Here is a 14278-nt window from a genome sequence, read left to right as displayed (position 1 = left end):
TTAGTGGGTCTAATCCAGCACTGTAAGTAATTGTTGTCAGTAGCGTAACACTCCTCACTTAAAAGACTGGTGTTTTGTCAGATCCTTTGAAGAACATACAAGACTCGAATTTGCAACGAGGAAACAGAAGTGGACTTCTTAAAGGAGTTCTCTTCACTCAGGAGCGAGACATTGTTTTAACTTCCCAATCTCACCTATTTTTACCACATGAACATATTGCAAGTCTTCACCTTTTCTAACTGGGGTGGGCAAAAAGATTTTAAAGCATTTGATTATTATTTTCTTAAGGTTGAACTAAACATATATATGTATTCCTGGTGGGAATTGGCAGCTTTTGAAGGTTGAAGTTACCTGTAATCTGTTAAGTTAGTACTATATTAATGTTGCTGAGGCTTAAAAGAAAGTCATAGAATCATTTAGGTAGGAAAAGACCTCTAGGATATCTAGTCCAGCCTTTAACCTAGCGCTGGCAACTCCACCGTTAAACCATGTCACTAAGCACTACAGCTACATGTTTTTTGAAGACCTCCAGGGCTGGTGACTCAACTATTCTGCTGGGCAGCCTGTTCCAATATTTGACAACTGTTTCAGTGAAGAAATGTTGTGGTGTGTTTATGTGGCAAGGTTTTGCTAGCAGGAGGCCATAGGGGTGGCTTCTGTGAGAACAATTCAGAAGCTGCTCCATGGTAGGTAAGGGCCCTGCTGCTGACCAGAGCTGAGCCGATACATGATGATGTTTGCGCCTCTGTGAGAGAAGACTTGAGAAAGGGGAAAAAAAAAAACAACAAACTGCTGGGAACAGAAGCTGGGAGAGAGAGAGAAACAACAAACAGCCTTACAGATGCCAAGGTCAGTGAATATGGAGGGGGAAAGGTGCTCCAGGCACCAGAGCAGAAGTCCCCTGTGGCCTGTGGTGAGGACCATGGTGAAGCAGGATGTCCCCCTGCAGCCCCTGGAGTACCACGGTGGAGCAGGGTTCCACACTGCAGCCTGTGGAGGAGTCCCTGATGGAGCAGGTGGACCTGCACTGAAGACTGCGGCCTGTGGAGGACCCCTGCCGGAGCAGGTTCTGGGCCAAGCTGCTACCCATGGAGAAGAGATGATGCAGGAGCAGGGGATCTGGGGGGAGCTGCTGCATGTGGGGAACCTGTGTTGGAGCAGGTAGTTGCTGGGGGATGGACCCCATGGTACGGAGCCATACCTGGAGCTGCATGTGGGAAACCTACACCATATCAGCTCGGAAAGGACGACGGCATCCCCTAGGAGGGACCCCACAGGGAGCAGAAGCAGAGAGTGACCGGAGGAGCAGTGGAGACAAAGCGCTATGGACTGACTGCAGCCCCTGTTCCCTGTTACCCTGCACTGCTTGGAGCAAGGAGGTGGAAGAGGGTGGATGGGGGGAAGGTGTTTTTGGTTTCTTCGCTTTGTTTCACACTTGTCTAGCTTGTTAATAATAGGCAATAAATCTTACTGTTCCCTCTGCTCTGAGTCTGTTTTGCCTGTCACAAGCGTTGTTGAGCGATCTTCCTGCCCTTTGCCTTGTCCTCCTTCCCCTTTGAGGAGGGGGAGTGAGAGAGGGGCTGAGGTGGAGCTCATCTGTGCACCTGAGTAAAACCATCAGAAATGTTTTCTAATATCCAACTGAAGCCTTCTCTAGCACAACTTGCACCCATTTCCCCATCTTAGCACTTAGTCCTTGGGAGAAGAGACTTATCCCCACCTTGCTATAGTCTCCTTGAAAGCAATTGGAGAGGACACCTGTGATAAGGTCTCCACTGACTCCTTTTCTCCAGGTTAAGTAACTCCAGATCCCTCAGCTGCTCCTCGTAAGACTTGTTCTCTAGGCCCTCCACCAGCTTTGTTGTCCTTCTTTGGACATGCTCCAGCACCTCCATGTCCTTCTTGTAGTGGGGGGGGGGGGTCCAAAACTGAACACAGTACTCGAGGTGGGGCCACAGCAAGACCAAGTACAAAGGGACAATCAATTTCTTAGTCCTGCTGGCCACACTGGTTCTGACACAAGCTAGGATGCTGTTGGCCTTCTTGGCCACCTGAGCACACTGCTGGCTTGTGTTCAGCCAGCTGTCAATCAACACCCCCGCTCCCTTTCTGCAGGGCTTTCCAGCTCCTCTTCCCTCAGTGTGTAGTGCTGCATGGGGTGGTTGTGCCCCAAGTGCAGGACCCTTTGGCCTTATAGAACTTCATACACTTGGCCTTGGTCCAGCATGTCCAGATCCATCTGCAGAGCTTTTCTACTCTTGAACAGATTTACCCTTGAGCAGATAAACACTCACAGCCAACTTGTTTTTTTCTGTGAACTTAACAAAGTCAAGTGACTGAACCAGAAGAAATGACCATATCAATCTGGAGAGTGATAGAATGTTACTGGAGTACTATCTCCAGTTCTGGGTTCCCAGTACAAAAGGGACTTGGACATACTGGAAATAGTCCCGTGGAGGGCCATCAAGATGATGGAGGGACTGGAGCACTTCTATGAGGAAAGAGTGAGAGAGCTGGGGCTGCTCAACCAGCAGAAGAGAAGGCTCCAGGGGTTCTTCTCTGTGCCTTTAAATACTTGAACGGAGGATGTGGCCAGGACTGGGCCAGGCTCTTTTCAGTGTTGCCCATCGCTGGGACAAGAGGCAGTGTGTACAAACTGGAGCACAGGAGGTTCCCTCTGAACATCAGGCAACAATTCTGTGCTACATGTATGTGGGTGTGACTGAGCGCTGGTACAGGTTGTGCAGAGAGGTTGTGAAGTTTCCTTCTTGGAGGTTTTCAGAAACTGCTTGGATGTTGTCCTGGTTACCCATGTCTAGGTATCCCCCTGCTTGGGCAGGGTGTTGGACCAGACAACCGACCTCCAGAGGTCCCTCACAGCCTCATCCTTCTGTGATTCTGTGGTGAAGACCTCTTGGCAGATACATCTGCTTCTGAATATACAGGAGATAGTATGTTCTCTCTCTTCAGATCAGTCAGTGCTGAGATTATAGGGATTTTAGAGCCAAAACCATGCTTTCCCTCTTGAGCAATTTTACAGGTATTTTCTTTACGTTTGAGGGTCACAGGGACTCAGTTTAATGGACTACAGAAATTGGTTTAACTATAGAAGTAGTTTAAAATATAAGTCACGTATAGAAGCAAAGCCTGCGTTGACTGCTACTTCATGTCTGTTAGGCATAACCCACTTTTTGTTAATGTTGTGTTTTTCCTATACAATCTTGTGTCCAAAATGAAGAATATAACTATTACCAGCTAGTAAAGAAAAATACCATACTGTATTTGGAAATTTAAAAATCTGTGCTGTTTCCAGTAGCGCGTACCTAGGGAAGACAGTAAAAGAACATAGCAAACAAATAGTGATATTTCCCTTTGCACAGTCCCAGCCTACAGTTACTTGAGTAACTGTAAGTAAGTCTGAAGGACTTTGAGTTGCAGGCAGTCTTCATGTTTAATCCCAGTAGATGTTTTTCATGATTTTTTTTTTGATAATAAAACCTTTAAGGGTAGAAACAAATGTGTCTTAAGCTGTGTAATTTCTTGAATGAAAACTTTTACATTGGTAGGTAACAGAGAAATTAAGTAACCCTGTTATACTTAGTCTGTGTAGTTACCAAGTAGTGAGAATGAGCCTTTCTTAAGTTAATAACTGAGAAGGATAAACATACTGCAAAGTTAAAATCAATGAGTTAACTTATTTATGCCTTGAAGTAAATTACTTCTGTGCAGGGTAGATGTATGTAATTCTAGTTATGAATAAGGATATAATTGGTTTATGATAACACTTTAATGTGTTAATGTGCATGTTAAGTCATGGTTGATGAAATAAGTCTGTGATATTGATTATTAATATTATTGACTTTAGGGAGCTTTTTTCTTTCTTAGCAGGCATTTTTTTGAATCAAGCACTCATTAAGCTTTATTGAAAGGGACAGAGTGACACTGAACTGCACTATGCAGTTCCATGGTGCATTTGTAACTTCTAAGAGAAATAGTTACTTTAGATGTGTAATCAGTCATAAACACAGATTGTTAATTTCTGTTAAACTGTATGGTAAGTGCCAAACGGCAACATTTTCTGATATTTCTGTTTTTAAAAGGATTTGTGGAATTTATTCCTGAATGTTTTTCACTTACAGATTATATTTCTCATTTTATAAAATGGTATTTTTACCCAGTTTAAATTGCTTTTTTAACAAGAAGTGTATTGATTAAATCTTGGGTATGTGCTGTAAGAGGAAACAATCAGTACAGATTTCAGATTTTGGAGTGGTTTTTGCATTTCTTCATTCATCTTTGTCATTCTTGCCTCAGTCTATTAGAAGATTAAAATAGCAAATGCTTAGGGATTAGCCGATATCCTTGTTTGTGGTGATTTAGCTGTGGTGGTTTAGACTGAGAGAGAAACAACAGATGGACAAAATCTGAATCACCATTACCTGGAAGACTGTACTTACCAGCCTCTGGCAATGAGAAGAAAGCATCATGCATTCTCATGACATCGGTACAGCATGGCATCAGGGATTCTTACCTCCCTTACAACTGGATGTCCTTGATGATCTCTAAATTTAAGTGCTTCCTTGGGAAGGTTTGTTCCTTCCTATTTAACAGTGCTTTTATCTTCTATGGATTAAGGGTTTACACTCCTTTGAGATTGTTGAAGACGAGAGAAGTCACTGCCAGTATTGCCTAAGGTGTTATATGTGTTCAGTTGTCTGATACCTTGTATTAATTGGAAGAGCTTCCAGGCTGCCATGGAAAAGATGATGATCCCACTAGGGAATAAAATGCAATTTCATGGGAAAGTGAAGTTCAGCTGCTCTTTTCTCACTACTTCATCTTGTCCCTTACTTTAAACCTTCCACAGTAGTAAACTTTTTGTGTGTCAGTTGTCCACTCCGTTTTTTTCTTCTAACTGCTCTGAAATTGTTCTTTGTATATAACTTAGTAATAAGTTGGAATGAAAAATGCATATAGCTCAACTATTAAGTTTCTCTGGTAGGTAGTTAGAACATTTTGAAAAAGATACTAATTCAGTCTTGTTTAAGGATTTAATCTGTTTGTTGCACTGCTATAAAAGGAGTGGGTTCCAGTATGTAGAAATGCTTTTTTCAGGACCAATGGCAGTTGGTTATTTCCATTGCATGTATAACTAGTGAAAGAAAAGATTATATTTCAGATATTTGTGAAGACTTTTCACAGGTGTCAGTTGTCAGCTTTCTATTTCTCTTTATAAATGAGTATTATGGCAGTTTTGCCATACCTTCTTTGTAAGAAGTGTGTTAAATGATGTATTGCAAAGTTCTAAAAACTGCTGGTGCTTACAAGGCTCTGGTGGTGCTGGCTACATTTTGTTGAACATAAGCATCAGTATTTCTTAAAACTCAAGCTTTAAATATGTTGTGGTTTATTTTATTTTTTTAGGACATCCATCATGTTTGAAATTCTGTCCTGAGTTAACAACAAATGTGAAGGCCTTAAGATGGCAGTGTATTGAATGCAAGACATGCAGTGCATGTAGGATCCAAGGCAAAAATGCAGTAAGTTAGACTGTTCAGTGTTACCTGACTTTTGTTTATCATAGCCCTATACTTAGCACATATGCAAATACAAATCACTGTTGTGCAACCTCTAGCAATGCTGTATTAAGTCTTTTTTTCCTCTTCCTCTTCCTTCCCCCACTCCCCTTCAGGATAACATGCTTTTTTGCGACTCCTGTGATAGAGGGTTCCACATGGAGTGCTGTGACCCACCACTTTCCCGAATGCCAAAAGGTGATAATGAAAATACTTTCATTCACAGTCTTTTCTCATATTAAGTGACCAAAAGCTCTTAATGATGCTAATTACTTTCACATTGGTGAACAATATAGTTTCAATCATGTCAAAGCCAGAATTTTATTTTTTGAGTTTTTTTTTTTCCTCTCTGAAACTGTAAAGGTCAGTTGATCAGGTGAATTCACCATGAACTGAGGTCTTGGCCTATTATTGAGAGTGAAGTTTTGCAAAGGCTGTTTAAAATGTTTGGAGTGTATATATTGATGTAGAAATCCTTAAAGCAGGTGAAAAAGACAGCTGCCTCATGTAAGGGTAACTTAAAACACCTGTGTCCTTCAGATTTTCTAGATCTCTGATATATAGCACCTCTCATTTCTAGTCTCACATCTTTATGGCGTTCATTATTTAATCTTAAAATTACACTGCAGATTTTCCAGCTTTTTTTCTTTAAATCTTCTAGTGTTATTTATAAAAGCAAAAACAAACAAACAAAAAACGCAAACACACAAAAAGTGTTCAGGTTATCTACTGTTAAAAGGATAACAAATTCAATTTGTATGTTAAACCAAACATACTTCGTTGTGATCTGATGTTTTCTTCAGCACACTCTAGACTAGTTAGCTGTGTAATTCACATGTAATTTTTTCCCATCTTAATTTTTTCAAAAGAAATATGTATCTGTAGTGTAAGGAAGAGCAAGTTATAACAGACTTTCTTTTAAGAACCCATTTGCTTACAATCTTTTGTGATCTCTTTTGCAACTTCTTTTTCCCCCTTTCCTTGAGCAATTTGTTGTCAAAAATTTTAAGGTATAGGTAGAAGGGGATCACTTTTCTTTGTCTACTTCCCCTTCCACCTGTCTTGTTTATGAGAAAACTTTACATACATGGCATATATCTTGGTAGGCACCTGCAAGACAGATTAAATATGTTGTGTACAATTAAACTTTTTTTCCTTTATGTAGGGATGTGGATTTGCCAGGTCTGTAGACCAAAGAAGAAAGGGAGAAAGCTACTTCATGAGAAAGCTGCCCAAATAAGGCGACGATATGCAAAACCTATCGGACGACCGAAAAATAAACTAAAGCAACGAATGTTGTAGGTTTCTCTTATTTTTTTTTTAATTTTAATTTTTATTTTTTTTTACTGTACTAGAGTAATAAGTTTCAACCAGTTTTTAACTGTTTCAAATTGGGGAAAGTAAGTTATGAATATTCTAGTACAGACCTTCTAGTCCAATGGATAATGACTTTTTATTTATAATGGTTAATTTTCACATCTTGTCAGAACCTGGTGGAAAAAACTTCCTGTAAGTTACTTTTCTAGGTCCCAAATTTTTTTTAATACAAGTTGCACCTATACCAAATAGAAATAAAAGTCTGTACAGTAATACATGACACATCTATCTTTATATGTAACTTAAAATAATTGATACACATGCAGAGACCATAATAAATCAATAATAAATAATGAATTTAGTTATAAATAATTTCAGGCAACTGTTCTGTTCAAAGGCCTGTTCAAATGTAGTATAAAAATTACTTTATTTGTATCAGTTCATAAAACCCATTCCAAAGAGCACAACATGTAAATACTATAGAAGTTCTGTTTTCAGTGGTACTCTAGAAACAAACAAACAAAAAAAAAGTGTTTGAATTATGTTGTTAAGCTGCCACTGGTTACTTGGCAAAGAGGCTGCAATTTGTTTTACTTATTAGGAATGTGTTCATCTAATACAAGAGAATGCTGTAATTCTTTTGGCATCTGTCCTTCCAGGGAACACTGTAATTGGACATCTTAAGGCTTGGTTGGAGGACTTTTTTAAAAAAAAGTAGTTTAAAATGCTGAGTTGTCTTTACACTCAGTCTTAAACAAGAACAGATTCTGTGTTAATTTCAGTAGCATGTTGCCCTCCATTTCATGTTTCTGTCCATATGTGCTTTCCTTCTCTTCCTATTTAAGTTTGTTTGGCTGTGTCAACTCAGCAGCTGAAAGGTTTTCTGCCTCTGTCTACTACTGGTTTTGTCATGTGGCTGTTACCCAACCATTTTTCTCTACAGTCTAAACCTGTCTGGTATACTTCGGAGTTGTGTGTTAGCTGCTGTAAAACCTTGCATTTTGCAAAATAAGAACTTGTGGAGTCAACGTGTAAAAGGGGAAACACATACATATATTAAAAGAAAAAAAAAAAAAGTAAATACTGGCAGTACTCAAGTACAGCATAATAGTCATGTTGATGTACTTGGTAGTGCAGCTTGCTATCTATATATTTATTCTCTTTATGTCAGGATCTCATCTTTCCTTTAGGTCCATGTTCAAAAGTTCTGGGTAGGAACCCTAGGAGGAAGCATGGCACTATATCAAAGTCAAAAGTGTAGTTGTAATGGATCATAAGAACATGCTCATAAAGGAAGAATGCATCAAAAACTTTTATTTCTCCTTTCTCTCAATTAAATAAGTATTTAAAAGTCATTGAAATAGCCATACACCTTTCAGTGTTTTTACATGGTGAAATGGTTGTGTTTCCTTGTGTGTGCATCTCCCTCTGTTTATCGCTACACCTTTGTGTTTATCCCTTTGAGAATTCTAAAAACTTGTCCTTGATTTATGCATTCCACAGTGGGTTTAGCAGGAATGTTTGTCTGATACAGTATTTCTGCTTCCCCTCATTCCACATACATGTAAAGGAAAAGTTGGAAAGCTTGTGGGGGTTTTACTGTTAGCTTTTGATGATGAAATTCTGAGCTATGGCTTTTAATGTGAATGCTGTGTTAAAGGATGTTAAAGTCCCTGTAATGTTGGATTATGATTATGAATATACAGATTTTCTTTTCTTTGTAGCAAATGAACCACATGAGCATGTTAGTTTAGTACTTAGGGAAGTTTTTTTCTTTGTAAAAATACTTGCATTACTATGGGCACGCTTCTACTACTGCAATGTCTAATCTACATGAAGTAATTTTGTTTTGGAAAAACAATAGTTAGGAGATGGGGTAAGAGCAGAGATGTGTCCTCATAGAATCCTACTTAAGTGATAGTAATGTACAGAAGACAGCAGTGTCGTACATAAATGTGAGCGGTCACATGAAATAAAGCAAGATTAGCTAATGCCACTTGATTCTTTTTGTGTAGCACAAAGAATCTGTCAGGGTATCCTAGAATAACCATCTGCCTATTGATTGTCTGTAGGAAATCCTTCACAATCATACTATACAGGCAAATTACTATGTAGGATTAACTAAAAACACGTGCGTTAGTCACCACTAGTGCCAAAGGCCAGTACATGTGGTAGTGAGAGTAGGTCTTGTTATGGACACAAGCTTATGGCAGCAGCAAAGGATTTGAAAGACTTAAGTTTTTGGTTTTGTAGCCTCCTAAGAGCTACCCAAATGTAAGGATGTGTGAGTAGAAAAGGGCCAGTTCTTAAACTGGTGGGCCCTTGGAGTTCAGCATACCAGATGGTAGCCCCAGGCTCTTTGATCTCTAATTAGAAGTAACCTGTTGGAATTAATTATTTCGGCATCTCAATTAAGAAGGCAAAATCTGTGAAAGAGAACTTTTCACTGCAAAATAAATGAGCTAACTTCAAAGAGCAGGATGGAAAGGGGGAATGGAAGCATTTGATGCAACTATATAGCTCTGTTTGGATTTTTCATTTGATCATGCCTCCTGATATTTATTTCTCTTACTCCAAATAATTTTAAACATTCAGTTTCTATATACTTACTTATTCTCCAGCTTGCCCTTCAGTGTTGCACATCTCTTTAGTCATTAGCAACCAGCTGAACCTGTACTTCTGCTGTCACAAGTGTTGGCCTTTCACCATGCCCTTTTTCTTCCTGGCATTCAAGTAGCAGTCACCACTCTTCTTTCTTAACATCTTCCATGTTAGGCTTGACTGGTTTGTGGTTTTTCTATAAACATTGCTTGTTCTTATGGTTTTGATCTTTCTTCTTTATGGTGATTTCTTTTCCCCTGTTGTTCAAATTTCTAGAAAAAAAAAGAAAAAAGGCCATTTGTTTGGGTTTGTTGTAATGCTCTCCATAAATGACCTCAATTTTCTTTTATGTCTTAGGTGGTAATTTTTATTGCTAGCGTTGACATATGTTATCAAATGAGTGTGGACAAAAACAGCAGTTTGTTGAAAATTGACTGTATTGCTAACTAATAGACTTTCTCTACAGTTTAAGTAAATGTTTTGGTATGCATTAACTTATTTACATTGCATATGAGCATCTTCTTTGTTTATATAATAAATTCTATTGTGATGAAGCCATTACTGTGCTCAAGCACAGTGCATTAATATTTTTCTCCAAAGATGCACTTTTCTAACATGCCTGAAAGTAGATGGAGAGGTTGTATACTAGGAAGATCTTGCTATCTGAGCAGCATCTGTTCATATGTACAGTGGACTACCTTATTTAAACAGAGAAAAAAAGAAACGTGGTGGGGAGGGGAGAGAAAAAGTTGGGTGTTGCATCATAGCGTGAATTACTTTAAAAATGCATATGTCCTTAATTTTTTTTTTAAGATTAAGTATAGTGGCATAAGTAATTTGTATAAAGTATAGTGCTATTTGGCAGTAGCTGTGTCTTTTTAACACTGATTTTTGTTTTCCAAATTTTTGCATAGGTCTGTAACCAGTGATGAAGGATCCGTGAATGCATTCACAGGAAGGGGGTCACCTGGTAGGGGTCAAAAGACTAAAGTCTGTACCACACCTTCATCTGGTCATGCTGCATCTGTGAAGGATTCAAGCAGCAGATTGCCTGTTACAGACCCCACTCGGCCTGGTGCCACCACCAAAATCACCACCACCTCCACCTACATATCTGCCTCTACACTTAAAGTTAACAAGAAAACCAAAGGGCTTATTGATGGCCTTACTAAGTTTTTTACACCATCACCTGATGGTCGCAGATCACGAGGTGAAATAATAGACTTTTCAAAGCACTATCGTCCAAGGAAAAAGGTCTCTCAGAAACAGTCATGCACTTCTCTTGTGTTGGCTACAGGTACCACACAAAAGCTAAAACCTCCACCTTCTTCACTTCTACCCCCAACCCCCATCTCTGGTCAGAGCCCCAGTTCACAAAAATCCAGCACTTCTACTTCTTCTAACTCTCCCCAGAGTTCTTCCAGTCAGTCAAGCGCACCCTCCTTTAGTAGTCTTCCTAGTAATAGTCAGCTAAAGGGACTCTTTGATGGACTCTCTCATATCTATACTGCTCAGGGACAGTCTCGAAAAAAGGGACACCCAAGCTATGCACCGCCCAAGCGTATGCGTCGTAAACCAGAATTATCTTCTACTTCAAAATCTAATAGCCATTTCTATGGAAAGAAAGAGGTTAGGAGTAGGTTTATTTCTCGTGCCTGTACTTCTGGATGGGGTGTGTCTAGAGGACATGCTTTTAAAGCAATTGCTCACCTCAAGAGAACAACTTTCCTTAAAAAGCACAGGATTCTAGGCAGATTAAAGTATAAAGTGACCCCTCAGATGGGGACCCCCTCACCAGGGAAGGGGAGCTTGGCAGACGGAAGAATTAAACCTGATCAGGATGATGGTAAGCAAAGGTCAAAGCGCCAACCAAACCTGCGTCCCGTCCAAAACCAAAATTCTTATTTTGTCACATAGGTCTTAGCTATTTCTCTTATTCTTACTTCACTTTCATACAAAAGCGACAAAGCTGACCTTTTATCTAATGCTGACTAAACCTCCAAAATGTTATTTCTGACTAATACCACACCACCTTTTTATTATTTTTTTGCATCTGTAGTGACATTAGGAGCCCCAAATGCCTTCATGATGTTGCTTATGGCTGTTTAGTACCGCATGAATAGCCACTTCATGCTACTTCCTTGTTCTTCCCCTGCCCTTTCTCTGGCAGTAGTGCTGTCATTATGATTGTGTGCTGTCAGTGCTTATAATGGTGGGCATTTCAATTCATTTCCCTCTGCTCCATTGCTTTTTCATGAACAATTCCATCCTGCTACAGTCTCCACAACACTTGATCTGTACTGCTGTAAACCACCTTTTTAATAATTACTTTTATTTAAGAAAAAAATATACTGGTGACGTTTGAATGTACACTTAGCTTAGCATTGGTCTCCAACTTTTAAGGGAAAGTTTTTCTCTAATTTTTATTATTCGAATAGAATATCCTTGTAGAATATCCCGAAATTTATCAAGTGGCATAGTTTTAATGAGAGAATATATTCCCTTTTATGAGGTTCAAAACTAATTTAGTAGAACTGGACTGTAAAGCCTTAGACAGAAAGACAAGCAAATAGCAAAAATTGCTTACGCAACTGCATACTACAGAACCAGAAGAGAGGAAAGATTGATTTCTGTTATTTATAATCCCAAATTTAGTCAAAATGGGAAATCATAACAGCTATAACTGCTACAATCCTATTTAGGAGCAACACTTTGGTAAGGCATGTGTAATCTTCATGTCTGTGAATAAACTTTTTGCTGGTTTTAAATAACAGATACTGAAATCAAACTAAGCATCAAACAAGAAAATACAGATGTATTTCTGGTGGGAAGCAAGGACACAGTTACGCAGGAGGATTTGGAAGTATTTAAACAGGCTCGGGAGCTTTCCCTGGAGGTAAGACTATGTTGAATGAAATTACAGAATCAGAATGGTTTGGGTTGGAAGGGACCCTAAAGATATCTAGTTTCAACCCCCTGCCAAGGGCAAGGATACCTTCCAGCAGACCAGGTTGCTCAAAGCCCCATCCAGCCTGGTGTTGAACACTTCCAGGGATGGGACATCCTCAGCTGCTCTAGGCAACATGTTCCAGTACCTCACCACCCTCATAGTAAAGAATTTGTTCCTTATATCTAGCCTAAACCTACAATTTTTTAGCTTAAAGTCATTACCCCTTGTCATATCACTGTACTCCCTCATAAAATGCAGTTACATACGTAAATTAAAACTACTTTCATTCTCATATTCTCTCATTTTTAATAAAATCCTTTTGACCTACTGCGTCATGCTTATTGTAAATATAATTTGGGAGGTAGTGTATATGCAGCTTAAGTCTCCTAGATTAGAGACAAGGGCATGGAATGGGTCAGGTAAGTGAGACTTCAGATAGATTTTGAAAGACATCCTTGAGCATTTTGGACACAAGACTACCATTGATTAAACATAGAGATTAAGCACAGCTGAAATAATGGTCGTGACTGAGGGGATGATGGTCTGTGAGAATGTGCTTTGATGTCCAGTGCAGAGAAAGCAGCCACTATGAAAACTTAAGCCCCTCCCAACAAATACTGCTTGGTAGAAGGCAAGGCGATTTAGTGAGCTCATGACTTTATTTTGCCCCACTATTTAACACACTTTGAGTTTGAATATAGATGACTTCTAGTAGTAAAAATGCTTGAGTTAAATCTGACTAAAACTGTTTATACCAGCTAGTGTTAATGCTCTTCTTTAAGGTACGTACTGGTAATCTAAAGCTTGCTGAGACTGAGCTGGTTTTCTTTACCAAGGAAGTTGGATATGGCAGCTGAATCTTCCTTTTGCAAAAGAGGCTTTTAAATTTCTTTGTCAATGAAATGAGCAAGCCTAGTAGGCTTCTAAGTTGCAAGAAGCTCTTCACAAGTCAATCATGAGGAGATTTTGCCCTTCAAGCAACCAGTGTCTTTGAGAACCTGGGTCAGAAGGGAGGTGCGTGTAATGCTTCAACTGCTGCTTTTTATAAAATTGCATAGTAAACCATTATGTCTAGTGCTTTTTCTAGCAATGCAAGTCACTTAATTTGTTTTTCATGTTAAAAGTAAGAGAACCGATGTTACTTGCCATAGGTCAATGTGACATCCTTATCACAGTCTGAATTCAGAGTGTGTTAACCAACAAATTCAAATGAAGTTTAAAGAATCAACTTCATGATTAGTTTGTGTTTCCATTTGCTCATGGAAACGGTTTCCATCTCCTCCTCATTTATTTCTTTCACATGCAGTCCAAAAATGTTATGAGACAAGATTGCTGAAATTGGGGGCAATTAAATTACTTATTTTTCCATTTTTATTTTGTTTTTGTATTTAGTCTAGCAGTCATTTTCTGATCAGTTCAATCTCAGTATGTTAGCTGAGAACAGCATATGTTAGTATACTGGGGACAGTTATGAGGTCAAATCCTATGGACCTCCAGAAAGGTTCTGCTGATCCCTCCTCTTTCCTTGTTTTGACAAGATAATGGCTTAGGGGTTGAACCAGGACTGCAGAAAAGTCCTTCCACTAGATCCTGCAGAAAAGGATTCAGGCAGTTGTGCCTCTTCTTTGGCTGGGCCATTCATCATCTATTTCTGTGTGCTTATTTGTAAGCACTACTGACCTCACTTCATGATTGTGGGTTTGTTTGGCACCTTGAAAGGAATGTTCCCTTTTTATATCTAGCTTTTTGCAAACTCTGTTCTCTGCCTGGGCTGGAAGAATTTAAGCGACATTTGAATACTTTAGGTTTGTCACACTGGGTGAAATTGATACAA

The 14278-nt window shown here is 39.2% G+C and overlaps 1 protein-coding gene across 4 annotated transcripts in view; it reads left to right on the top strand.

Annotated features, from left to right (window-relative positions):
* The window catches only part of KAT6B (lysine acetyltransferase 6B), a 106241-nt gene that overhangs the window by 50855 nt on the left and 41108 nt on the right, over window positions 1-14278 (top strand). Inside the window, exons 3-7 of one of the 4 annotated variants that reach the window (XM_084290548.1) lie at window positions 5425-5540; window positions 5693-5774; window positions 6742-6874; window positions 10409-10464; window positions 12269-12390. The exons of 1 other annotated variant lie outside the window; for it this stretch is intronic. In XM_084290548.1, coding sequence (XP_084146674.1) covers window positions 5425-5540; window positions 5693-5774; window positions 6742-6874; window positions 10409-10464; window positions 12269-12390 — 509 coding nt within the window. Of the gene's footprint in view, window positions 1-5424; window positions 5541-5692; window positions 5775-6741; window positions 6875-10408; window positions 11341-12268; window positions 12391-14278 lie in introns of all 4 variants that reach the window. 2 more of the 4 variants (XM_084290547.1, XM_084290546.1) reach the window with 2 other exon arrangements.

Source organism: Netta rufina (genome assembly GCF_964035555.1).
Source record: "Netta rufina genome assembly, chromosome: 7".
NCBI classification, from domain to species: Eukaryota; Metazoa; Chordata; class Aves; order Anseriformes; family Anatidae; genus Netta; species Netta rufina.
The sequence above is the reverse complement of the archived record's forward strand: the minus strand, read 5'-3'. Positions and strand labels throughout refer to the sequence as shown.